This window comes from Phodopus roborovskii, unplaced genomic scaffold, assembly GCF_943737965.1.
Source record: "Phodopus roborovskii unplaced genomic scaffold, PHOROB, whole genome shotgun sequence".
Lineage (NCBI taxonomy): Eukaryota > Metazoa > Chordata > Mammalia > Rodentia > Cricetidae > Phodopus > Phodopus roborovskii.
Window position 1 is genome coordinate 1031520 of NW_026126606.1, and position 27987 is coordinate 1059506.

The following is a 27987-nucleotide window of genomic DNA, read 5'->3' on the forward strand; positions in this document are numbered from 1 at the left end:
TGCTTTCAGTTAACTTTTTCTTCTCAATCTGCAAAGAGCAAATAACTAAGAGAGGATAATTAGGAGGAAAGTCAATAGAATTTCTCTTCTGGTAAAAAGCACTATCTGTTCACGCACAATAGCACCACCAGAAAGTGGAAAAATATTACCTAGGCATTTAAGTACCAGTGAACCCCACAAGTTAGCTTGGGACTGGAGTTCAAATGTTGACATAAATCAACTGGATTCCTCCTAGACCTGTCACCGGGTCTCCAAAGACCGACAGTACAGATGCAGGGGGTGGGGAGCACTGTAAAAGAGGTACTGGGAAGTGCAATGTGCAAAATGTGTCTGTTCAAGCTCTAAGTCTACGAGAAGTGACTGGGAGAAGGGCTCAAACGGTAGAAATTAACTAGTGAAATATAACGAGTAGTGTTCAGGGAGAGGGAGGAGGAGGGAGACTGACTTAATTATAGATCTAACACTTTTTTTTACCCAGAATCAGAAGCGTCATAAAACGTTCCAGTTTGTCCTGTTTTCTTTGAAACAAAGGGAAGCTCCGTTCTTGTAAGAGCCTGGCACAAAGAGTAAAGACGGAGCTACTCCAGTCAAGTGCCAGCGACGGCATCCATGCCTTGTTGCCAAGCCTACACTTCAACCCATTCCTTTTGCTCCAACTCCAGCTTCTGTTCACACCCTATGCTTGCCTCTTCATCCCGAAAAAGTGACAGAATTTCCCATATCTCAACTATGACCTTTATGCTTACACTTATTAAATAGAGGTATGACAGTCAAGTTCATGAACTAATGAGTTTTGATTGTTATCAAATACAACCTAGTTCCCCTCCCCCACACCCACATATTGTAAGTTTAAAAGTGACGTGATGGCCTTATGTAGTGCAACTGGGACCTTTGGGGCTCCCCAGGCAAGACAGATTTCTGATATGCTCTTGAAATACAAACAATTGGACAGGCTAGATTTCAAGACAGTGTAGCTACCACCACCATTCCTTTTGGAGAATCCTATTAAAGACTAAACACTAAGCTGAGCAGGTGTCCTTGGGAGCTGGGAGGGGAGACAGTGGCACGCACCGGGACACACACAGTGAGGAATGTGCTGCTTAGCGTGGTCTGCACCACGTAGTCTACTTGTGTATAGTTGCTTTCGCGTAGACGGGGAACGTTGAAGGAGGCAAATCCTAAACACCTAGGGCATACAAACTATTTAAAGGGCTGTTTTGCAATCCATCATCCTTAGTTTGTAACCAAATTCAGGAACTGTAGTTCAAGAACACTGGCACAGAACAGACTGCTAATTGCTATGTCATAATAACCCATCAGTAGTATGTTAGGTGTGACTGTTCACAACGGGTCATACATACATGCAGGAGATCATGGCGGCTGCCACCTCATAGGTCAGGGCCCAGAAAAGTACAAGGCTAACATGTAAACTGCCAAGTTGCTTTAAACAGACACTGGCTGAGTTTCAAAGGAATATATGACTTAAAGGTGAATAGATGCCATTTGTGGACAAAGTTCAGGGTAGGGCAACAGAGGAAGCAGCATGGTACTGGCCTGCTACACTGACTGTACTAACACTAACCAAGGTCAGAACTGGCTTAAGGAAAGCTGTAAGAATCCCCCAAATTTGCTCAAGCATTTTTAGGCTCAGCAGCTCCTGGAAATGAAGGATCCTGGGTCTATAGTTAAAATAGCTTTATGTCCCCTTTTAGGAAATTCCGCTTTTCCTAGTAAAAGTATAGCAAATGTTGGGTGAAAACAACTTATAAAAAAGAATCTGCTTATACATATAAAAACTGCCTCTGAGTTTTCCAAACAGAACGGTACTATGAGAAGATGGACTGCCATACAGGACAATCCATGAGACTTGCTATAGCTAGTCTTGGTACCAAAAACAAAATGGAACGTAATGGTGATGGAAAGGCCTTTGTTCAGTAGCAAGTTAGTCAGCAATAAAGTGCACAAACGATACGGGGAATGCTCCTTTGCGGCTGGGATCTCCGTCGATGTGGCCAATCTGAAATGAGCAAGTTTGGGTTACAAACATTACAAACTCAGAGGGGCAACACAATGTCTGTTCTGAGGCATTTCTTCTGCCAAAGAATGACAGGAAAACTGCTATGCCATTTTTCCTTCCCACCTGTGCTTGCTTCTTCCACAGGCCTCACACACCCTCAAAGAGCTACAGATGAGTTCAGATGTTGCCTCTGGGCCCCAAGAACATGGAAGACACCAGGATGCCATCTGGATCCACTTAGTATATGAATGAAGAAACTGTACCCAAAGACATAAGACTTGGCAAAAGTATGATGTGGCTCCAATCATATTTCATCTGGCTCTAAAAAATTCAATCTGGGTAAATAACACAAATTATACTCATGTATAAGCTCAACCATGGTCTGATATTAGCAAATAAAAATCCCAAAGTAAAATTGCCAAACTAACCCCCTCCCGGCAATTGCCCACTGAGAATTCTGGGTTCTCTGGAGGGGGCAGACTCTGCTGTCATGACTAACATTTACTTCTTTTGTGCCTGTCTGGGTTTTCCAAACTTGCAAACAGGTACTTCTCATATGGCTAAGCCTGTGTCAGGTTGGAGTCCACCCATAACATAGGATGAAAGACAGTGTGACTCCAACTCTGCTTCCTAGTGGTGGGTGTTGGTGCCCCTTGTGGAGGGGCAAGGTCGGGTTCCAGTAGCCCAGTGTTCTAGTCTCCCCAGGTCCAGCCATGTACAGGAAGTTCCTTGGCAAGTAGCAGAAGGAGCCTTGGAGCTGTGGTAATGTGGAAAGTGATGGGAATGGGCATCTTCCCTTAGTTGCTTCAAGGTGACAGCAACTGTGCCAACGCGGTGTGGCAAGGCCGAGCCACAGACCCACCATAGAACCTTGGGGTCAGGTTGCAGAAGGGGGGCTTGCAGGAGGGGCAGCTACAGATGGATCAGGTCAAACTCCTTGTGGCTGACAAGCAAAGCACTTCCCCAAGTCCCAAGGAACCTTCTGAAATACTTGGTATCTGAGCTTTGTCTGCCCTGAGTGCCCCGAGGCTGGCAGTCTCTGCCAGGTGCTTTCTATGTATACTCCATTCCACTGGTTTATTTAGACACCCGCATTCCCAGTCTACACCTAGCTTGTCCCTGCTGCTTCCCGAGGCATCTCTGCTGCAGTGCTGTGGATGACTTCCTTTCTGAGACAGTCAATCAGGTGTACAGATCTAAGCACCTGCTGCCAAGGTCCTCAGCCTGTAATCGGTTGAGTCTGAAATACAGGGTTTCTGGGAGAAGCCTAACGCCTGCACACGCTGCACTTTCACCAGCTGGATGCTGAGCAGCTTATAGCTTGTGTCGGGATCATCAAAGTGACACGAGGATGCTACCCTGGAGCCCCCGCTCTCTAGAAGCCTTGCTCCACACGTTGGCAGTGGAGGGCTGTGTGTGGAAACTCAGTTCAGGTCAAGGGTGCTGTGGAAATGAAGCTCAAGTGGCCTATCCATGATAACAGTGAGGAGTTCACCTAAGGACACATCAGGCCCACTCAGAGAACGGTGTTCATACAGGAGAGACACCAGGATGTGGAAGGCATTGCACACTAATCTGGCAGCAGCACCAGAGCCAGACTGCTTGGGTTGAATTTCCCTTGTGCACAGCCACCATGGCCCCGCTCTGACTCACCCACCACTCCTGATCTTCTTCCCCGTCCACAATGATCACGTCCCCCTCAGAGAAAGTCAGCTCATCTGGGTTGTCAGCCATGCAGTTGTAGAGTGCTTTGACTCGCTTGGGCTTGGACTTGGTCTGCATCAGAAGGAGGGAGAGGGTTAATGTGGCAGAAAGCCAAGGTCTTAGATGAAGAAGGGGCCTCTTGTCTTCTGCTTGCCTCATGAGCCAAGTACCTGGGCTAGGAAACCCACAGAGGTCAAGCAAACAGGGACAGCTCAGTGCAGAGGAAGGGAATGGAGCACCTGGGGTCTGGCACACACAGGGACTATAAAGTGATCAGATGGCCCAGATGGCCAGCTCCCCAACCACGACACTGCACCAGAAAGAAGCCCTGAGACCTCCACCCAGCAGAAACAGAACGATTGGTTGCCTTAGAGTCCTCCATGTAGGACAGCAAGGGGCAGGGTAGCAAGCTTCTTACCGCCTGCGACTTCCTGGGCATGGGTGCTGGAGGCTGCAGGGCCATGGCGTTGGACAGTGGACCTGGAGCTTCTGTTCAGAGAGATCCACTGCGTTAGGACCAAGACAAAGCGACTTTACAAGATACTCCCAGCTCCGTTCCATCCATTTTAACTATAAGACTACAGCTGTAAGAGTCATGGCGTTATGTCTAAAAGCAGGCTCTCCATGCCTTTTGTTGTATTGAGAGAAAAGTCCTGTACAAGGCAGACAGTTTCCTGACTTTACAGTGTGAGAAACTCAAGTTTCCAGGCCCTAACCAGGGCTGACTAGCTACCTAGAAATGCCACCTCCCCACAACCCATGAATCAACCTGTTCCAGGTTAAATAATTACCAGGTCCTCTTGGCTGGCCTTTGTTGATCAGTGGGGTTGGCTTGTCGGTCCTACAAGGAAGGAAATACAGATTTATTGATCGCCGAGGCTACCTGTTCAGACCTTGATGAGGGGCCCGTCGGTGTTCAAGCTCATGCTTGTGATTTGCCACACCTGCTGCCTCCCCAACCCTACCCTTGAAAAAGGATAGGTCCGGGGCAAGGTGCTAGACCCGGGTCCCCAGACCAGCACTACTCTCCTGTCCACAGTGGCCCGGAGCAGAATCTAAGCACCCTCCAGTGCTTGCACTCATCATTTGCTCCTCCGGCCCCCATTGAGCCTCCATCAATCATCCTGTGAAAGGGGGAGGGGCTAGAGCTTACTCCTCAGGCCTGGGTGGCTCTGCCAGGGTCTGTGTAGACACCAGCACAAGTCAGCATCACCCATGCCTCTGAACTCCATGGCCCCGGCTCTGGGAACCAACAGGGCTGATTGCAGGCCTGCTAGAACCCGCATCCAGTAATCCAGTATTTCCTCTAGCTGTGCAAGAGAGACAAATAGGAGTTTTCTCACAGTTGGCAGAGGGGGCTCTATCCACTCAGACCACTCTCTGTGTGTGTGTGTGTGTGTGTGTGTGTGTGTGTGTGTGTGTGTGTGTCCCCGGCTCCTCAGAAGAGGGCAGGACACTAGCTTTGCTAATTCTCTAAAGGGAAAAGGGACCAGGGTCTGCAGAGAGTTAAGAGAGATGTTTTATCCTCTGTTGCCTAGGGGTGCTGGTGGGACCTAGCAGGAAGTAAGACAAACAACTGGGTAAGTGAGCCTTGGGAGGGGCTGAGGAAGCAGGGAGGCAGACTGGGGTGGCATTCTTTCCACAGCAGGTCACTTCCTCTGCAGCCCCAATGAGCCCATCTGGGTGCTGGGATGAAGAGGAAAAGAACAGTTTAGTTGTTGTCTAATTTTCAAGGGGCTGAAAAACCATAAAATCAAAGACCCAACTTAGTTCCCATTGATTCTGGGCACATATGTCCTAGCAGACATCATGAAGCTGAGTTGCCAACTTCCTACTCTGTGTTCAGTAAAATGCTCAACAAGAGGTGCTTAACCGAGGACCACAGCCAGCCAGCCTTGCCCTCAAAGCCAGGTAAAGCAGAAGAGTCACAAGTTCAAGGCTAACCTAGGCTAATACATAAAAAGTAAAAGGCCAAATGATACATCTGTGAGTTAGTCTCTATGGCAACCATTCAGCTTTGTCTGCTAATGAGGTAGGAAGGTACCAGGGATGGTGTGTCAGCACACAGTATGCCATGCCAACAAAACGTCACTTATAGGCATGGTAGTTTGAATGAGATCAGCCCCCATAAGCTTATAGATTTGAATGCTCGGTCCCCTGTTGGTGGAAATGTTTGGGAAGGATTAGAAGGTGTGGCCTTGCTGGAGAAGGCAGGTTACTAGGGTGGTGGGCTTTGAGGTTTCAAAAGCCCATGCCTAGTGCCTTTCCCACCCCTCTCTGCCTCAGGCCTGTGGACCAGGATGAGCTCTCAGCTACCATTCCTGGGCCATGCCTGCTGCCATGCTCCCCACCCTGATGACATGGACTCTGACCATGAAACCGTGAACCCTGATAAACTCCTTCTGTAAGTTGCCGTGGTCATGGTGGCTCTTCACAGCAAGAAGACAGTAAATAGGACACAGATGCTAAAATCTGTAAGTCCCAGAAATCTCACATGCCATGAAACATTCTCATCTGAAAATTCTATCACTACATTTAAGTACAAATGCCGCTGATAGCTTGTGACTCATGGATATAAGTAATGGAGGCAGCTGGCCTGTGGGTTTGCTCTGGCTGTCTCCTGCTCTAAGAGAACAAATATATCATGTTCCAAATTATTGGGCATAGAGTGGGATGGGCTTCCTTCACAAAGAATATACACCATGTTTTCTTTTAAAATTGGAACTCTCCCAGAAGTGACAGCCTGGTTCCATTCATTGAAATCTGCCTCAGATAAGCACACCCTAACATCATCTGCTTTGTCACCCTACCTTGCCTTTCAGTTGGATTAAAACCAGTGGGAAAGCTCATCCAACCCTAGCTTGGCTCTTGTGAGCCCTGGGGAAGTGGCTGGGAGGAGGGTGCTGTGACCTGGCACTTGCTGGCTAGTATCACTGTTCCCCTGTGCCTCGGGAGTGCCAGGAGCCCACTGCTTCCTGTCTGGAATGTCAAGATGTGACCTGGCACCACAAAAAGCAGAATGTGGGCAACAGAGAATCCAAGAGTGTCACAAGAGGGAAGAGAAAGCGCACACAGGGACCATGACTGTCTAACAAAGGGGCCAGGGAAGCATACTTGTATAAAACTCAGCTGCCAACCTTACTTCAAATCACTGTTTAAGAATATTATGATGCAGCGTTCTAAAAAGATGTCTTAGCAAAGTAGGACACATATTTTGATTTTAAAATGCCAGGCTGCAGCCTGGGGCTGCAGCTCAGTGAAGAGCTGTGGTGATATTTTGTTTATGATCTAATAAAGCTTGCCTGAAGATCAGAGTGCTAAGCTAGCCATAGCCATGGAGGCCAGGCAGTAGCGGCCACACCTTTAATCCCAGCACTCAGGAGACAGAGGTAGATGGATCCCTGTGAGTTCAAGGCCAGCCTAGGCTACATGAAAAATGAATTAGTCTAAAAGAGAAACAGAGCTCACACCTTTAATCCTAGTACTTGGGATCCCACGCCTTTAATCCCAGCTCTAGGGAGGTGGGGACTGAGAGACACGGCTGGGTGGAGAGAGGACAACTAAGGTGGGAAGAGACAGAACTCATTGCAGAGGGCAGTCTAGTCTGAGGAGCAGTGCAATTTGGAGATGCAATCAGGGGACACGACTGTCCCTCTGGTCTGAGCACTGGTAGACATGAGAACTCTCTAGAGGCTTGCTGCTTTGCTTCTCTGGTCTTCAGCTCTAATCCCAATATCTGTCTCTGGGTTTTTATTATTTGTGCTACAGTTTGACTTACCATAAGAATGGAAATGGAAAACTTAAGAGTAAAATTGGGAAAACTCTCTGGATATATATATATATATATAGTGTTCTGCCTGCATGTGTGCCTGCAGACCAGGAGAGGGCACCAGATCTCATAGATGGTAGTGAGCTACCTTGTGGTTGCTAGGAATTGAACTTGGGAAGATCAGCCATTGTTCTTAACCTCTGAGCCATCTCTCCAGCCCCCTGGAAGTATATTTTTTATAGGCACAGAAACAACACAGGAATTGAAGAAGATGGCAGAATGGCAACTAAGGAGGAAACCGACTCACCCATTTGACTGCTACACTATAGAGCCCGGCTGTAGGCATTCCAAGCCCTGCCACCAGACCCGCTTTGGTGAAAGGTATGAGGAGCTAACATGCTGCCACCACCACATTTTCTCTTTGAAAGTGACTCAGCCCCAAAAGATATCAGGGGAGGAGGCAGAAAGATACGGGGCTTTGAGTCTGAGGGTCAATCAGGGGTGTTTACCCAGATTTCACCTCTGGGATCTGGGGGAGCTGTCAGATCTTGGGTTATCTGATAAAACTAAGATGGCGTATTTAAAGGAAAGGCCAATTAGCCTGACATCTGAGAAGTGGGAATTAGATTAAAAGAGACAAGCATCCAGACAAGAGGTTTGTCAGAACCAGGCAGGGGGAAGGACAGGCTGCGGGTGAGTGACCTGGGTGACATGAGGAGGCAGGGGACGCCTGGCCTGCACTGGTGGGGATGGGCCTAGAGGCTGCATGTCTGCTGGAACTGGATTTGATCCAAGCAGGGAAAGAAGGGTTCATCTTTAGGACTGTTGGAGGCGGAGTCAGGAGTATGTTCACGGGAAGGAACGACAACATTACTGAGCATAGGAGCCAAAATTCTCAGCTCTGAGGAAGGAGTAACAAGTGTGGGATCTGAGAGAATGAACATGCAGCCTTGCTGTTTTGTGTCCCAACAGAACCCTCTACTACACATTCAGGCCCAGCTTCCAGCACCATTCAAGCAAATAAAAGGGGCAAAAGTAACGTGTCCTGCCCTGCCTTGGGCCTTCCTTGGGCCCAGGCCCCATGTCTTGAGGAAGTCACACCACCTCAAGAGATCATCTGCATGTGGGCATTGTGGTCAGCAGGTTGGCTCAAGTGCTGCTAAGGCAGCAACAGCTACAAAGGCCACATGACACCAGCCTTTACCAGGCCACTTCCATCCTAGGGGGTCTCAGCTGCGACAAAGACAAACTGCCCCACTGTGTCACCCAATCCTGGTGACAGGACTTGTGAACGGTGTGCCTCAGAACATTAAGTACTGGCCCTGTCTCTGTGAGAGAAAGTGGAGATGCTGATATGAACACCTGGATCCCAACAGAGAAAGCTACAGAATACAGACAGAGGGACATTTGTGTGCATATGTATCCTGTAGCTCTGAGCACATTATCTTCTACCCAGACCTCATGGCTTAACAGCGAACTCACAGAGAAGACTGAAATGAAACCTATTTTCTACTGTTAGACATAGAATAAGACATTTAGAGATGGGGGTGGCACTGCAGAGATAGCTTAGTGGTTCAGAACACTGGCTCTTCCAGAGGACATGGATTCGGCACACAGCACCCATACTGTGGCTCACAATCATCTTTAACTCCAGTTCCAGGGGATATGACGCTCCTTTCTGGCTTCCTTAGGCACCAGATATATACGAGGTACACAGGCACACAAGCAGGCAAAATACCCATACACATAAAATAAAATTAAAAATTTCTAAATGCTTTAAAAAAGGTAACAGGGGGCTGGAGAGATGGCTCAGAGGTTAAGAGCACTGACTGTTCTTCCAGAGGACCTGGGTTCAGTTCCCAGCACCCACGTGGCAGCTCCCTGTGATTCCAGTTCCAGGGGACTCAACACCCTCATACAGAAGGCAAAACACCAATTCATATAAAGTAAAAATAAATTATTGTATAGAAAAAAAAAAAAAAGGTAACCGGATCCCTCTGCGGTGTGTGCACGAAGGAGAAAGCCCTTGTCTTTAGGAAACATCAAACCGGCACATCTGTGGAGGAGACATGCATTCAGGATGTTTCTAGGGAGCAAAACAGAACCAACAGAGGGCTCCAGTCATAAGGACTTGACTCCAAAAAATCCCAGTGTTAACACACAAAAAAAATCTAAATTAATTCTTCGGTTTAAGATCTAAGTTTGTAATAGATCTCCAGCTAAAAACTCTTCGAGGAATTAACATTAAGAGCCCTGAGAGCTGATCAGCAATTTACACAGCACTTGGCCTCTCACCCTTAGGGATGGTAGAAACACAGGAGATTTCCAAGGTTCACACAGAAGTCCCAACAGATGAAGAAAAGAGGACAATGCCATTGGAAGCCCTCTGAATGTGAGAGGCAATGTTGGCTGCTGTGGCCAGGCACAGAGGCCAGGCAGGGACAATGGTTACCCACCCGGAAGATGGCTTCTTCTGAGGTGGGCGGCTGGGCGGCTGAGGTGGCAGCTTGCTCTGCGAGGCTCCGGGGTTGGGTGGGCTTGCTTGGCTGGCTCACAACATCTAGTGTGCCAGAAGTCTTAGCCACAGGAGGGGGGTGGTGTGGTGGTCAGGGGATCTGTGGAGAGATAACGGGGAGGGAAAGAGATAGTGAGCTCCCCTAGGTCACAGGTCTCAGACCTAGTCTCTTTCTGGAGCCTCCTCCTCTCTATGGTCCTTCTGGGAACTCCTATGGCTGCTTCTCAGCTTGTCTCCTCAGAGAGACTGCAAGGAGCAAACCATCAAGGAAATGGAGCCTCAGCTGCAACTGATTTTTTGCTGTGACCTGTGTGTGTTTAGCTGGAAACCTGCGCAGGGCCAGCCCTGGATTCTTCCAAACCAGCAGGACAGGTTGGGATCAAGCCTGGCATCTGCCCTGGGGTACCCAGAATGCTTGGGCCAGGGTTCTTCTTGCATCAAATGACCCAGAAGGGAACAAAAACCTATGCACCCCCACTGGCCTGTAGGGGGATAAGCTCTAAGGACAAACTGTGACAATGGACGTAGTATGAGGTCCCCAGTCTGAGGGGAAAGGAGGTTTCTATTACTATCTGCATCATCCAGGTGACAGGCTCAGCCTCAGAGGCAAATTGATACTGCCAAAGTAGGCAGAGCTCTAAAAAAACAAAACAAAACAAAACAAAAAAACACCACCAGCAGAGGATGAGATGTCATGCCTGGGCCTTCCTTTACCCCACCCATCTTAAAAATAACAGCACCAGGCCCTTGTCAGTGGCCCCCCTCAGGATGGGAGCAAACATATGTAGAACAAGGACTATGGAGAGGGGAAAAAAAAACCCAAAAGGTTCTAGTTTATGGCTCCTTCCCCTCACTCTTTCCTTTTGTTTTGACAGAAACCCCGGGCAGATTAACCCAGGAGCACCATTATAGAGGCAGGAGGGAGAGCAGATTTGAGTCCTTTAATGCTTGGCCTGAGACTACTACAGCTGGACCCTGCCCCACATCATCCTCTACAGAGCTTCCTGGACATGCTGTTCTGCCACTGACAGGGTGAAAAATGTTGGGCTCCACAGCAGGAGAAAGGACCCTTGCCTCTGCCCAGCTCCTAGCACTGGGAACTGCCAACCACACACTGGCGTGGAAGGTTATCATGCCAGGTCATGAAATGGCCACCCCAAAATCACTATGCAGCGAAAGGGACTGGAAGTACGTTGTGTGTGTGGGGGAGGGGTGTTTTTAAAATGCCCGGTAAGACAGAGACGAGTGAGCCACCTTGGTGGGGGGTGGTGAGGGAATAGACGGAGGTTTGAGATGGAGGCTGCAAGGGTTAGGGCCACAAGGGCAACATCTACTATGCATCTGTGAGCAGCCCACAGCTATATCCCCAAAATGGCTGCCAACAGTGCCCCCTTTTTTTCTGGATTCATAAGGCCCACTGGCAAGAAAGGAAAAAGGAGGAGAAAAAAAAAAAACGTACTGGTAGATGTCACTCGCAGAGGGGGGCAGCGGTGGGTGGACAGCTGGCAGATCTGACGAAGATCGCTGCCTGCTGACACCGTCCACACCTACAGAGTTTGTCTTCCACAGGGTGTTAGCTGAGGTGGCTGTCTGAACTAAACCCACACGCATACACACATGCACACACAGGCACACGCACATACACACACACACACAAAACAAAAACAGAAACAAAACACTTGCTATTGATCCTCTCACCCATTAAAAGATCAACATGAGCCTTCTAGAACAGCAACAGAACCCTGAGACTCAAGTCTTTTCTCTAGTAGGAAAAGTGAGATGCATCCAAAACCAACAATAATAATAAAATAATAAACTGCTACAGGGAACTCTCACAGGTGGCCTTTTCAATTTGATGGTGAAGGAGGAACTATAGCCATAAATCTAATGAGTACTACACTCTGGGCCTATGGAACATCTCTGCCTTCTATTACCTCCTACCATGGGCCACAGAGACCCTGTCCTCAGAAAGTGTGGGAAGAGGAAGGAAGGGTGTGTCCCACACATGAGGGGCGGGGCTCTCCCCGGCCCCCTGTAAAATTCCTGCCTGGAACTCAGCACATATGATCTGGTAGCTCAGTAGTATCAGGTGACCCTCAAAGCCATGGCACTTGCCTGGTCATGTTCTTTCTCACCGTGTGCCATTTACTCAGATGCACAGGGGTGTCTAGGGGAGGGCTGGGCTTGGCAGTGTGGAGACACATCCTCCCAGGCCAGCCCAGGGCTGACAGGCAAGCCTTCACATTTGCCTGGTAAGGAAGTTCTGCACCCCAGGGTGAGCCACAGGGCAGTGTTAACTCTATCCCCCACCTCAGGGTGCGAGAACTCCATGTTCATACCAAGCTTGGACTCTAGGACAGGAAAGGTGTAGGGTACTGGTACAACTTTCTCATGTGAAAATGGAATGGAGCTAAAGACAGGATGGCCCAAAAAAGTGGGAGAAGCAATCCCTGTTTCCAAAACTGCAAAAAGTCAAGATGAGGAGCTGACCAACCCTCTCCTTCCATCCAGGGGGGGAGTGAATGAAGTCTCTGCTGTCACAGAGCCAGCACAAGTTACTCCTGGGAATGCCAGGATCACAGAGATACCCAGTCTCTCTGATACTGGCCTTTCAGAATTAACACAGGAGGTAGGAGCTGTGAGATGCCCACAAGGACCTGCACTGCCCTGGACAGCCTGTAGGAGGTGACAGGGAGTGCTTGTGATGTCCAGACGAGTTAGGTGGGGGTGCCGGTAGGAGCAGGGGGTACAGGGTCTGATCTTCATTCTTTTGCTCCTTACTGACTCACCTAACTTTTTGGGCCTCCCTGAGTGTTAGGGCAGGGCAGTTGACACATGTGGTGTGTGTGGTCTTCTAGCACATTTGATCTTCTAGCAACTCAGTATACCCAGCACCACCTCACACTGCCCACCTGTCTTCCAGTTGCCAGCTATTGGAAGAGACAATTTGCAATGATTTTATGCATGGGAAGTGGAAGCCACTATTCTTTCCAGGGGAAGTCCCTCCTTCACTCTGAAGGCCCTGAGGATTGGCAGCTCTGGCAGAGCTGGCCATTTGCTGGCCACTTCAAAGAGCAGAATGGCCCACTGGTCTTTACTATCACACAAGCGGTTCCATGTTTCTGTACTTGTAAAAGCAAACAAACACACACACACAAAGAGCCACCTTTTGGGTGGGTCTGCTATGTTCAGGTGAGGTAGTTTTGTGAGTTTGTCACACTTAAGATACCAGGAAGGCTCACACATTGGTGTTTTCACAATTAGGGCTGAGCACTGTTCCCCAAATTACTACGTTTTGCTCCTCATTTCAAAGGTATTCTAGAGACACTAAGTCATCACAGCACTTTAAACTAGCCCTGAGAAAGAAGAGAGGGAGTAATCAGGACACCAAGTGGGGACCGGATGAGAAGAGCAAGGTGGGAAGGGCAGAGGGGCAGCTGAGCAGCTGCAGGACATCATTCTAGCTTGCCCAGGGCAGCCCTACATTACCCCGTGCACACCTCTGCCAGAGTAAGAACCCAGGCACAGGCTACAGGTTTGGCATGTTAAAATTATGGGAATCCCTCAAGGCAGCAAACGGAAAACAGCTACAAAATAAACACCCACGCATCAAACTTCTCGAAGTCAGAGCCCGTGGGCATTTTCAGGGGTCTCACCTTTGCCACCAACATTCCGAGGTGGGAGTGGGGGTGCACTGGTGGTGCTAGGGGGTAACGACTGGGAGGAGGGCGGGCTGCCACTCAGGATGGCTCCATAGGTCTCATTCTGCAAGATGCTAGGCCCGAAGCCCCTCTGCTTGTCCTTGGCGAGGTTTGTGGTATCTCTGGCCAAAGACACGGCATTGGGCTGAAACTGGCTGGACCCCAGCTGGTAGAAACTGACCGGGCGGTCTTCGCGCCGGTTAGGACTGGGCTGCAGAGGAATGCCAGGGCAAGAGCGTGAGATGCAGCTATGGCTTTGTCCTGGTGATATCAACTCAAAGAAGCAGTGAGGCGCACCCATCACTGTTGCATGGTGGGCACCATTTCGGCCTGACAAACACACACACACTGCTGCATTTGAGCTGCAAGACTTTAAAAGCCACTCAGCTCACCCAGTGTCTTATAATTACGACACACATCTCTACAGAGCCACGGTTCACTAACTGCAATTCTTCCTTCTGTGAAGAACTTCAAACAGAAGCTATGTCATCGTACCAACCAGCTACCCCCGCCTAGCTCATGCTGTCCTTGATGTCCCCTTCCCTAACACTATCTTATGGGCCAGAACAGCCCTGGCCACCAAGCAGCAAAGGATCTCCAGCAGCACCATGCTTAATTCAGCACACGTCAACAGGTCCTTTTCACATCCCTCTGTTGAGATCCCAATAAATCAGGGATCAGTAAGTCCTGATGTCTGCATTGTTACTTGCTTTAAAACATAGTCTGCTCTTTGTGTATGTGTGCAGGTGTATGTGTAGAGGTCAGAGCACTGTAGGGCTCGGTTCTCTCCTTCTACCATATGAGCCCCAGGGATCAAACTCAGATCCTCAGGATTGTCAGAAGTGCCTTTCTGTGTTTATAAATAAAGATTTATTGAGATGCAACCATGTCCCATCACTTATATATCTGTTCTGTAGGAAACAGTAAGTACAGATGCTAAATGCTTTTCCATTACTGATGGTCCAACAGCCTTCAGAAATGCTTCCGTTTCTATCTATTAATCATGTTCCATTTCTACCTATTAATCATCTGTTTATACTTCACATTGAATACTGAAGTCCTAGCCAGGCGTTGGTGGCACACACCTTTAGTCCCAGCACTTGGGAGGCAGAGGCAGGTGGTTGAGTGGTTCCTACATGGTGGTTTCTAAGGTAAACATGACCAGCCACAGAAACAGTGTCACCGGCTTGCAGGTGTACAGTGGCTCCACAGCAAGTGGGGTGCTCTTCCCCAAAATCATATAACCACCCGTTCCCTTCTTCCATCAGTGTGGGCTACAGGCAGGGAGAGAAACGGGAAGGGGAAGCCTGGTACCCACCCAGATCATAGAACACACAAGGCACCAGGCTACAGAGCTGTTGCATGAAGGCAGGGAGACACAGACCTGAAGTTTCTCATCCACGTCATCGTCGCTTTCGTCCAGGTCCTCCTGTAACAGTCGCCATTCATATTCGACGTGAACGTGGGAGTTAATCTTCCTGACAAGGCCTGAGTCAGCTAGGAAGGAGGATGAACAGTTAGTGCTGCTGTCCCCACGCTCAACCACAAATGACAGACGCTCATGGGTGTCCAGACCAAGAGCAGACAGGTCAGGGAGGAGGGCCTGGAGGACTCACAGGGAGGATCCACTCATTGAATGAGGGTAGCTCATTGAAATCCTTGGATCTCCATGGAAGGACCTGTACCTGATGCTCAAGGTGACCCAGACCCTTAAAGCTGCCTGTCAGTGATGCTCTGGAACCACAGTCTGACACACAGGCAAGGGGTTTAGGGACCTAAAAGGTGATGACCATCTTTTATAGGTATTATTAACACAGCATGGGCATCGCCTGGACCTCAGAAGAAACGTGTTCGCTGCCAGGTCAGTCTTCTCACAGTAAGAGAACCGACCCTTTCTTCAATTCTCCTGCAGAAAGTGGCTGGCTAATTCTACTCCAGCTGTACAGGGGGGTGCGTCAATTTACTATCTGTATTGGTGTTTGGGACTTAATTGTTCCCAAGAGCCAGACAGCTGCTGTGTGACTTTGGGTGAGTCACTTGACTCTTCTGTACTTGCTTCTTCATCCAAAAACTGAGGGATCAGAGATTTTAAAAACTGATGGGTAGCATCTACACAAGCATCTTTTGTGTGGCATTAAGAGTCCTGAGGGTTCTGTACTTACTGTATGCCCTCTTTAAAAAAATTCAACAATTCTGATAATCCTGAAAAGGGGTACAACTAACTCAACCTCATCAAATGAGGAGACAGCGTGGGTATGTCTCCAAGCTGTAAAGAGGCACAGCCCACTGCAAACCCAGGATGGCTGAGGCTGCAACTCCCTCCACTTCCATAACAGCAGAGAGACACTGCACAGACTGCCCTGCATGCTCCAGGCTTACGGACAAAAATAGGAAAGCCAGTGGGACACACCGTGGCAAGAGCTAGGCAGTCAAGGGTACCATGTATGGAAACCTATCCTTTACTACAGATGCCTGAGGGAGGAGCCAGGGCTACTATCATGGCTGATAAGCACATACTGAGTCACAAGTATCATCGCAAGGGGGTGGACAGCTGGTTCTCGAGGGCTCCTCCAGGCCAGTGGGTACTTGGCTTACCCCAGGAGGTGTGGACTGTTGTGTGTGCTATGCCTTTGTTATCGCTGTCCAGGGAGATGGGCTCTACTCTACTCCCCCCCCCCCCCCAACTCCACATCCCGGTCATCTGCCCATGGTAGGTGCTCACCAACTCCTCACAGTGTTCATGCTTGAGCCGCTTGGCGATGTCCAATGGCGTCTCTCCCGACTCATTGGCTGAAAGTCAAGGGAAGGTAAGTAGGCAGCAGAACTAGGTGTTATGGTTTTCATGTAAAGCATCCCCCAAGACTCAGATGCCGAATCTTGCGACCTTGCTGGTGGTGCTACCGAGGTGACTGCACCCGGAACTTAACTAAGTGTTTCTCAGCCTTTTGTGTTTTATCTTTCGAGAACTCTTAGTTCTTTACCCCACTTCCTCTTTTCCCCCTTTTGAGACAGGGTCTCTATGTAACCCCGACTTTCTTGGAACTTGCTATGTAGGAGAGAGAAGCTGGTCTTGAATTCACAGAGAACCACCTGCCTCTGACTCCTGAGGGCTACTATTAAAGACATTTGTCACAAGGCCCAGTTTGTACCTCATATTTTTCATTAGGTTGTTTTTCTTCTTCTTCTTCTTCTTTTTTTTTTTTTTTGGTATTACGAGACAGGATATCTCTGTGTAGCCCTGACTGTCCTGGAACTCACACTGTAGACCAGGCTACAGAGTGGATCATGAAGATCCCCCAACCTCTGCTCCTGAGTGCTGGACTAAAGGCATGCACCACCAGCGCCCAGCTAGGTTGTTTTAGGACTTTGTATATTCTAACAGAGACTAACCCTCTGTGAATGTATAACTGTTACAGATCTCTTCTCGTTCTGTGGCCTGCTCAGATAATGATCTCCTTTTTCAGTTTCTCGAGGTCCCACTTATTAATTGTTGGTCTTAGTGCCCGTGCCATTGGTGTTCTGTTCAGAGAGTCCTTTCTGTGCCCATTCCCCCACCTTCTCCTCTATCTGGTTTTATGTTGAGGGTATCAATGGATATACGAGGCCTCACTAGAGGAAGTAAGTGAGGGGGGGGGAGCACACCAGTGAGGGTGTATTTTGTCCCTGTCCCTCTCCCCTCCCACTTCCCAACTGTCTCAAGGTGAGCGAGCAGCTTCCAGCTCACGTCAAGGCCAAAGCCATGAAGCCCAGCTGGCCTCAGACGGACACCAGGAGTCATAACCAATGTCCCCTCCCTCAGACTGATTTCCTCAGGTGTTTGTCAGTGATAGAGAGCCAACCATCGTACTCAGGGCGAGCCTGTTTATTAATTACTTCACGCACTGCTGGGATGAAAACACCCGACAAACTACTCAGAAGAAGGGAGGGCTAATTATGGCTCCCACTTTGTGGGTAGTCTCGTGGTAGGAGGGAGGGCATGGCAGCAGCAGCATGAGGCAGAGGGTCACATGGCACCCACAGTTGGGAACACAGAGATGAGTGTTGGTGCTAAGTTCATTTTCTCCTTTTCAGTAGGTCCAGGGCCATAGCCCAGGGGATACTGCCATCCATAGTTACAGGGACCTTCCCATTAGAAGCGCCCTTGGAGACATGCCCAGAGCCTGGTTTCCATGGTGATTCTAAGTCCCATCAAGCTGATAATGAAGACTATCTCAGGTAGTAACGTAACACCTCACTAAAGTAAGCCGGAGTCATGGGATGCAGTCAGGTTAACCTGGGCAGAGCTGGCTCGCATTTAGTTGTACAGGATACAACAGCGTAGAGAAGCTATGACTTTAAAAGAAAGGATTGAGCTACCTAAGAACTGTTGAGGCAGCCAGCTCACTAAAACCACGACCCCAAGGACAAGCTATCCAGAGAGCAAGTGTGTGCACAGTGAGTGGCACCCACCCCCACACTAGAAGACAGTGAGCCCTGTAGGTCAGACATCTGACTGAGCTGGTGCTTTCTTCTCTGCAAGTCTCTGTCAACAAGGTTCGCTTGGTGTTTACCCCTCACCCCTTCTTTTTAAATTCAGACAAGGTATCTCTAAATAGCTGGGACTCGCTGGAGCTCACCATAGAGACTAAGCTGGCTACAAACATACAGTCATCCCCCTGCCTCTCAAATGTATTTACCACAACTCCTGGATTGATTTGTTTTTATAAGTGTAGCTTTCAAACAGAATGTATCTTTCCATCTATTTTTTTGTTTGGTTCAGTATTTCTCCAAAGTACTTCTCCAGGAACCAAGCACAGCTGGATGGCTCAGGGTGAACTGTACATTGGCAGTGTCAGCAGGCCAAGGACCCACAGCTGAGGGGAAACAAGGGCAGGGGGTATTAGGATTTGTTCAGGACTACAAATAAAGGGGGGCAGTGACAGCACCTCCTCTGTCAAAAGGCTTATTCTGGGGGGGGGGGACCAGAGTTGCTACACAGGTTCATCTAGATTCGCCCAGCTCAGGGCTTCGGCATGGCTGCAGGTGTGGCGGGAGGCGAAGACAGACAGGCAGGGCAGGGCATTTCCTAGTATGAGAACTGCTTCTAACACCTGAAGTGCAGAGCTGCAGAAAGGAGCCCAAGGGAAGCCAGCAGAGCCACCTGCACCCGGGCACACCCTGGGCAGCTTACCTATCTCGATGGAGGCCTTCCCCCGCAGGAGGAGCTTGAGGCACTCCGCATTGTCGGTCAGGCAGCAGTAGTGCAGGGCCGTGCTGCCCTTGCCCGTCTGTTTATCCAGGTTCCCACTGCTCGAACACAGACAGAGAAAGATAAAATAATAGTCACAGGCAAGAGGACAGCTGCCACGGAGACTGGGGAACGACTTGTGAATTGGCAACAAACAAATTATTTATGGAACTCATCCCCACAGCGAGTGGGCACCACTGTGAGGGCAGTCGGGGAACAGGTCATCTCAGAGAGATGCAAGACAGACCAACAAGAAATGGTGGCTGTGTTATTCCTAAATTTGGGTCAGAGCAGTGGTTCTCAACCTGTGGGTCGGGACTCCTTGGTGATCGAATGACCCCTTTCACGGGAGCCGCCTATCACGTACCCTGCATATCAGATATTTACATTATGATTCATAACAGTGGCAAAATTACAGTTATGAAAAAGCAACGAAAATAATTTCATGGTTGGGGGGCACCACAACATGAGGGACTGTATTAAAGGGTTGCAGCATCAGGAAGTATGAGAACTAGGTTAGAGGAAGGTATACCCCTTCCCTCTAGGCCTGTGGTACCCAGAGCACAAGGTGGTACCCACTGTTCAGTCTATACAACCTGCCCCTTGTCACACCAGAGAAGCAAACTTCTCATTTGTCCCTTTTCTTTCTTCCTTTAAAAATTATTTTATTTTATATGTATGGTATTTTGCCTGCATGTATGTCTGGGCAATATGTACATGCCTGGTACCAATGGAAACCAGAAGAGGGCACCGTAAGCCCTAGGAATGGAGGTATAGATGGTTGTGAGCCACCATGTGGGTGCTGAGAATTGAAGCCGGGTCCTCTGGAAGGGCACCCAGTGCTCTTAACCTCTGAGCTATCCCCCCCCCCCATTTTGTTTCTTGATGTTTCCATCAGGGAAGAGAACACCACTGTTGAGTTTAGTGTTGCAGGACTCCTGCAAACCTGCTGGCCCTAGGCCAGCACCCTGCAATGGGTGAAGGGGGATACTTCGGAAGATTTTCACTTGTTGTTCTATTGTGAACAAGACCAGGAACATATGTGATAAAATCAATTTCCATCCGAAGTGTCATCACTGCAGAAGAAGGCCAGGGGCACCCGCTGCTCCCAGCAGAAGGAAAACAGCGCCTCGGTGTGGGAAGGCTCAGACCCCCTTCCTTTCCTTTCTTTGTGCAACGCTCAAGATGGAACTTGGGGTTCACGCATGTGAAGCAAGCACTTGCCACTGAGCTCACCCCAACCCGCCTATCCTAATGCATGCTCCTATCGCTGACTTCACTCTATTTCAGACTGGGGAGGGGGGAATCAGGCTGCTGTCCCAGGAGCATTTATACAAAGGCAGAGACACAAACTGGCTACTTATTAGATGTCCAGCATTCTACATCAGGCCTGGGCTGGGCTCAGAAGACACAGTGTCTAATTGACTCAACCCTGAGTTCTGTGAACTTTGGTTTCACAGGAAGCCACAGATCTTAGGGCTGATGATCCTGCAAATCTCTCCTACTCTCCAGCTACATCTTCACTCTATCGCCTGGGGATGCAGGGAGGGGCAGAGGCCACAAACATAAACCATTCCCTGTTGCTATCATACTAGAATTTCCCATTCCACTTGTAGCATTTAACCAGCACCCTCTGCTCCAGCACAGCCAATCCCAGCACAATCGGAGAGTCACGGTACAAGCTGAAGGGTCTTGGAATGTGGCTTGAAGCCACCAGGCAGGGGTTCAAACGGAGGTGGCACACACTGAATAACAGGGACTCCCAGGCAACACAACAGGCGATTCTAGTCAGCGATTACAAGCAGCCTCTCAACCCAAAGGAACAGACCTTCACCCAGTGTTCTGAAGCAGTTTCTGGCGTAGGCCAGGGGCTAATGCATCCTTACTTCCTCATAGCTCTCTGCTATTGAGATGTTGTGTGTGGGCTGATAGGGAAAAGACCCATTCAAATGACAAACCAGAGAAATGCTCATGTCACAGCCGATGACCCTGGCCCCCACACATGGTCTTCCCCAGAGCTGGGAACTGAGCAGCCATGGCTCCCTGGAGTGTCTTCTAGACTCTAGCTACTGGATCTTGCAGGTACCATGAAGGCCTTCTATTCTCACACACTAGGCTTTACTAGGGAATTCCCATAATTCATATTTAAACCCGAGACATGAGTATCTTGGCAACAGAGACCCAGTGGTGGAGACAGCATCTGGTCCCTTCCTGGGAAGACCCAAGAATAAGATGAAAGGTACCCACTTAGTGCGACACCCACCTGTTCTGGACCAGGAAGTCCACGATGTGAAGGGAAGTCCGGTCCACAGATCTGACTGCAAGATGGAGGGCTGTCTCATCTGGCTCCTGAAATTCAAACCAAAACATTTGGAATTCATTCCTGTGGCATTGTTTTTAACCCAAGGACCATCATGCCAAATGGCATGTTTCTTCCGAGGCCTTTCCCCAGTACAGAGTACCCACTTTTTAATCTCCACAGCAAAGGACATATGTAGTGGTTTGAATGAGAATGGCCTCCCTAGGCTCATGTTTGAATACCTGGTCCCCAGTTAGTGGAACGATCTGGAAAGCATTAGAAGGTGTGGCTTTGGTGGAAAGGGTGTGTCACTGGCCCAGGGTGTGGGGGTGGAGAGGCGGAGTAAGGCTTTAAGTTTTAAAAGGATTTGTGACATTCCCAGTCCAGTCTGTCTGTCTCTGCCTTGTCTGTGTCTCAAGATGTGAGCTCTCAGCTACTGCCCCAGCACCAAGCCTGCCTGCCTGCCGCTGTGCTCCCCACCATGATGGTCACTGACTCTAACCCTCTGAAACTGTAAGCCCCAAACAAACACTTTCTTCTATAAGGAGCTTTGGTCATTGGTGTCTTATCACAGAAATAGAAAAGTAAGATTGGTCCTTCCCTCCTTACTCACAGGGTGTGAGAAATACAAGGGATTTCAAATTCAAGTCATTTCAACTGTGTCCCCAATCCCTACAACAACACCACAGGGAGAGAGAAGGTGGATGGGCGGGTCAAATAAGAGAGGGGGAAAGAAAAGCCCAACATGTAGACGGCATGAACAGGGTGGCTGCCTTTCTTCCCACCTGCTCAGTCCTCTGGGCAGTACAGGCACATCCTGCCCTAGCCATGGGGCTTGAGTCGTCTCCCGACAAAGAATGAAAGTGACAGTGGCTAACGTCTAGGAAGAGCCTGTGCCACCAAGAGAAAATATTGTTACCCTATAATGTTTCCTCTCATGGGATCTGGCTAAGCCTAGGAGTTTGGGTCCAAACATGATGGACCCACCTAGTACATAACCATACAGGATGGTGGAGGCTCTTTGGACACACCCATGGGGACTCTGTCAGGAAACCAGGACACTCGACAGCTCCTCGAGTATCAACAGTACCACTGTTGATACTCTGGATGCTGGAGGAGGCACTCTATCCATCCCTTCTGGGAAGACCCAGAAAGTGTGAGCTACAAGATGGTCCTTGGCACTGCACTCCTCACATGGCCTCAGAGATGCTCTGGGACTAGCTTCCCACAAGAATAAGCTCTTGCTAGACCTGTTTGGGGTGGGGTGGGGTCCTCTTAGGCTTTTTAAGTTTCTGATGTTGGAGTCCCTTTCAACACGGATGGGCTTTCCTTCAACATCTGGCATTACATGTTTGGCTTAAGAATAAACCGACTGGGCTAAAGACATGGCTCGCAGTTAAGAGAACTTCCTGCTCTCGGAGGGACTAGTGTTTAGTTCCTAACACCCATAATAGGGAGGTCCACAACCACCTGTAACTCCAGCTCCAAGGGATCTGACACTCTCTATTGGCCTCTGAGGATGCCTGCATGCACGAGGTACATAGATATGCTCAAGTGTATACACAAAAAATTAAATTAATCCTTAAGAATAAAACATGTAAAGGTTCATTTGAAAGGAGTCGATTTAGGTGTGGTGGTGCACAAATGTAACTCAGTACCCAGGAAGCTGAGGCAGGAGGACTGCTAGCAGAGTGAGACTAAAAAAGGGGATGGGGGAGATCTTGTTGTATAGCAGTGGATAGTCAATAACATATTTAAATCATACACTCAAAATTGCTGAGTGGATTTGAAATGTGTTCACAGCAAAAGGTAAGTACATTAGATGACCTGATTTGTGGTCATCCCACAACATGAAGATAATCAAAATGCCTTGGGTTGGGCATCCTGAGCACAAGTCATAAATCCAAAATGCGACACAATCCTGGCCTTTGTGACAAGTGGAAAATTCCACACCTGAGTTCAGATGATGGCTTACAGTCAAGCCGGAGGAGTACTGGTGACATTGCACAAGGTCACCTCCATGAATATGGCATTCGAAAGACACAAGGCGACTGTATTCCACCTCTGAGATCTCATAATGTACCAAGTATTTCAATACCCCAAAATCGCCAAAATTAAAAACACTTCTGGCTCAGGAAATTAGGATACAGTACACTTCAGCAACTGAAAGAAAATGTACCACCTATTTCTCTCTAGGGAGTGAGTACAATATGGAGAAAAGCACGGCCCAACACACCTCCCGTGTTTTACCCCTAATTCTTCACCCTTTTGCATCCCCTCTTACATGCCCATTGGCCAGTGGGATTTTTTCTGTCAGGTCCACACCATCAGCATAAGCTTGGAGTAAGCCAAAAATGTCTCTGGTCTTGACGGCCTCACAAAGGCTGTGGAGCTTCGCCGAAGTGTCTGCGTGCTTTTTCCTTGCATATCTCCTCTCGATGTACTTGGCTGTGATGTAGTCCTTCCTTGCAATCCTGAAACCAGACATAAGTGATGGGCGGAACATGGAAGGCCTCTGTGGATCCATCTAGCCCACCATCTACAATGCTGCCCAGCCCTCTTGGGGCCCTATGGGTTCCTTCTTCAAGCACGGCATGTATAGCCTCTAGTATCAGAGGTATTGAAGCCCATGCAGCAGTCCTGGGCTTCACCAGTTATAAAGACAGAAGCCAAGTGTGTGGCTTTCTTCACATTCTCTCAGCCGCCTGCTGCTGTCCCCTTCTGTAACCCTGAGCTCTCAGCTCAGCATGCTGTCTGCTGCTGTCCCCTTCTGTAACCCCGAGCTTTCAGCTCAGCTCAGCTCAGCATGCATGGTCCCTGCGCCTAACCCTTGTCTTTGCCTCTCTTGTACCACCATATCAGACTCTCTGGTTTTTGTTTCTTAAATGGATATTTACTGCTCTGGGGCTCTGAATCTCTGAAGGGGGTTCATCTGTGACCCTCTGTGACACCTGGTTGCATCGAGCAGACTATACTGTTAGCACGTTCTTGGCTTTTTTTTTTTTTTGTTTGTTTGTTTGTTTTGGGTAATGTATAGACTGAGATGTGTGGTGGATAGTAAGAGAACACCACAGACCTATCCATCTGGTGTTGCTGGGGGTAGGCGGGGGTGGGGGTGGGAAGTGGGGTTGAGGCTTCCTGCTGCTTCTCAGAAACAGAAACACTTTGCCTCTATGAGCAGACACAATCTGGCCTCTGGGTGGCCCAGTCACACAGCTTTCCATCTCCATTCCCAACTGGGGGTTCACAGGCCATTAGCGGGTGTGCCTTTGGCTTCCCCTTCAGCAAATGGTTGAAGATGGTGTGTGTTTATATCAAGCTACAAGCTGCTCACTCTATCAAATCTAGAAACAGAATATCCACTGAATTAAGCTGGCACAGAGTAGGAGCTATTTCTTTGATTTATTGAGCCATTAAATATTTACCGAACAACTACAAGCAGCATACCATGGTGGCAGATACAAAAATGAGTGAAACATAATTTCTCAGGACAAAATGTGAAGAAGACCCAGGTAGCCTGTAAGGTGTGATGGAATGCTATAAGAAAGAACCAGCTGCCAGAGGCACACACTGCCACACAATTAACATTCTTCTTTTATTTGAGTGGCTGAGGGTCAGATTAAAGGCTTCACTATGCTGCCCATACTAGTCCTGAACTCACTATGTAGCCCAAGTTAGCCTAGAACTCACTGTATAGTCCAGGCTAGCCTCAAACGAGTAATCCCCCTGCCTCATCCTTGCCATTGCAGGGATTACAGTCATGTACCACCGTGGCTGGTCATATAGTTTATCTCACCTTCAGAAGAATGACTATGAGTATGTTTTCATCTCTGTAATAGCTATCATTTCAGAAGAAATAAAGTATAAACTGCCTTGTAAGAAGTGGTGTGTGTGTGTGTGGTGCCCTCAGAAAGAGGGTATTCAGTCTTCAAGAACTGTAGTTCTGAATCATTGAAGCCACCATGTAGGTGCTGGGACCAAAACCCAGGTCTTCTGCAAGAGCAGCAAGTGCTCTTAACAGCTGAGCCGCCTCTCCGGCCTCCACTCCTGGTACATGAAAGTATATTACTATACTCTGTTTAAAACTGACTGACATTACAGCATTCCAGGAGACTCTGGCCACAGCAACAAACAACCAGAAAGCCAGCATCAAGTGTCAGCTGTCACTCAACTCACCATGCTGGACCACAACATTTCCTTCACTAAATTGGGTCCTCCAGCTATCTAACAAGGCACTGTGAACCCATGGGTCCCAAGAGAGGAGTAAGGATCCTCATTTCTTAACAGAGTCAGCCACTGGGGCACTTGCTTAGACTCTGTTGCCAACACGATTCACACCCCAGCTGGCTGCAAACCATCTTTCTAATTTCCCCAATACTCTCTCTTTTTATTAGAGAAACCGAGGCTTAGACTGAGATCATAAAGAATGTGCCCTTGGTGGCATGGAAATCGATGGCAAACCAGGGTCTCCAGGTCAGATGTGAAATTAACATCTTCATATGAAGAAGCCGTGCTTTACAGCCATGTTATCCAATCTCTGGGAGATGCCATGTCACAAATGCTCACTTAGGACAGGATAAAAACATAAGCTATCTATAACCTAATACCTGCAAGTGGCTGGTCTAAGACACTTGGCGCCCAAGACAGCCAACGACTGGCAAGTCTCCTACTTACCCTCTAGAATATTCTTGTGTCCTCGGTGGATCAGAGTTCAAAACAAGAGCACAGGCTGCACTTGTGCGGCCTCAGTTTCCCAAACAGCACAGATACAAAAAGCTATGTGTCCTGCTGTACACACTATGACCACTTGTAAAACTATGACCACCCGTAAAACCGCTCTTAAAGATGCTGCTCCTGTCACTCGATGATGTCTTTTAGGAGAACCCAGACCACTAATTCGATTTCAGGCCTTTGCCAGTGAAATATAGTTTGTGTTACAGATTGCACAACCTTCTCTTGACCCCTATCTTCAGTTCCCCTGCTATCATGATGCTCAAACACAGGTGTTGTCTGCTTGCTGGCTGGGAGATCTAGCCTTCCTCTGTTTCTATCTGCCTCACTTTGCATCATACTCTAGCCCTCCTGTGGGCAAGCAGGCCATTTTAAGAAACAGGGATGATGTCTAGGGGCAGGATGGCACTGCCTTGTCTACCTCCTCAAGCCCAGTATGTATGAATAACACTTTGATAAAACTGGCAGGCAATTCCTACTGTATACGGTCCATCAATGGACCAGCTGGAATCTCAGCGAGGCACACCAGCTTCTCCGGTCAGTTTGTACCAACAGTAACACACACACAAAGGTTTTCTGGAGGAGACAACAGGTAATAAATCTCGAAGGACAATGACAAAGAGAATGGTGCACAGTCACCTGTCTGTGATGACTTGGCACAGTTCACCATGCTGGGAAAGTGGGCAGAGAGAAAGAACAGTGGCAAGGGGTGCAGGGGCGCAGTGAGTAAGACCCACGGTAGCACGTTCTTTCACTCAGCTAAATCGCCTTCCGTCCTCTGGTCACTTCCTAACAAAACTAGCCACCCCGTGTGTCTATTTGGACATACAAACATGACTAAAGAGGGAAAAAAATTCAAAATGAAAACAAGCAACAACTGATATACCCCGAGACCTGTTCCCCTGCTTACAGGGCACAGGCAAAGGGCAACTCTTTGTTCAGCAGATGAGAACGGCCAGCCTCATACTCACATGTCGCTGCCTGGGTTGGGTTTGACAGAGTCCTCAGATGGTAGGCAACACTCCATGATCTCATTAAAGCCCGCATTCCCAATATTCTTGGCAAGCTACAAAAACAGAAGCCTATTTTAGAGCACTCAATTATTAATACCCTCTGCCACGGCCCATTCCCAACATCTGACAATTTATTTAATGGCCACAGAGAAACAGAGCGACAAAGTGGTTTGCTTTTAATGAAAAGGCACAAAACCCAGAGCCCCAAGGGGTCCAGCACACACGACCAGCAGAGGATGCTGCGGGAAAATGGACCGAGTCATCACACACTCCGTCCTCACCTGCTCTCCTGCATAGATCCATTTAGCCACAGCCTTCTGCACAGCAGCTGTGATATCACAGGGATACACAAGGCCAGCAAGTCAAAACCCAGGTTCAATTGGGAGAGTCAGTTTTATCCATGGAAGTGGGGGGGGGGGTGGCAATTAGCTCACAGGATTGTGACAATGACAAAATGGGACTCTTTTGGTGAAAACCTTCAGCAAACTGAAACACTGTGATGTCATGTGTGACCTCCAGATGTAAGTCTTCTGACTTTTCTTTTTGACACAGAGTTTCTCTGTGAAGCCCTGGCCATCCTGGAACTCACTCTATAGAACAGTCTGACCTCAAACTCAGAGATCCCTCTGCCTCTGCCTCCCAAGTGCAGGGATTTAAGTCATGCACCATTATCGCCTGGTGTCTTCTCACTTTTCAATACCCAAGTCCTACCTTCTCATGTAGTATTTACTGAGTACCATTGTATCGAGCATAGCCATGCTACCCTGACAGCGTGGCAACTGGCATTTGCCGGATGAAGGACTGCATGGCCAGAAGCTCATTCATTCTTAGCACCAGGTCTGATTCCTGCCACTACAGAGTCATGGCCCACAAGTCAGATTTTTAAACATGTCACGAAACAATACAGGCAGGGTATATAGCACAAGACTTTGAAAGAACAGATTATTTAATTTCTTCATTGGAAACAACAGTGAATGAGTCAATGGCACTTAACACTTCTCTGCTCAGCCA

At 48.6% G+C, this 27987-nt stretch overlaps 1 protein-coding gene across 1 annotated transcript in view; it reads right to left on the reverse strand.

Annotated features, from left to right (window-relative positions):
* Positions 1-1907: 1907 nt before the first annotated feature.
* Positions 1908-27987, reverse strand: part of Asap2 (ArfGAP with SH3 domain, ankyrin repeat and PH domain 2) — a 149063-nt gene continuing 122983 nt past the window's right edge. The window contains 15 exon segments of the mRNA XM_051205959.1: positions 1908-2017; positions 3671-3793; positions 4140-4210; positions 4513-4562; positions 9947-10017; positions 10019-10084; positions 10086-10105; positions 13662-13917; positions 15091-15179; positions 15182-15203; positions 16429-16496; positions 18877-18992; positions 21197-21282; positions 23517-23706; positions 26935-27029. Coding sequence (XP_051061916.1) covers positions 1943-2017; positions 3671-3793; positions 4140-4210; positions 4513-4562; positions 9947-10017; positions 10019-10084; positions 10086-10105; positions 13662-13917; positions 15091-15179; positions 15182-15203; positions 16429-16496; positions 18877-18992; positions 21197-21282; positions 23517-23706; positions 26935-27029 — 1398 coding nt within the window. The 3' untranslated portion in view covers positions 1908-1942.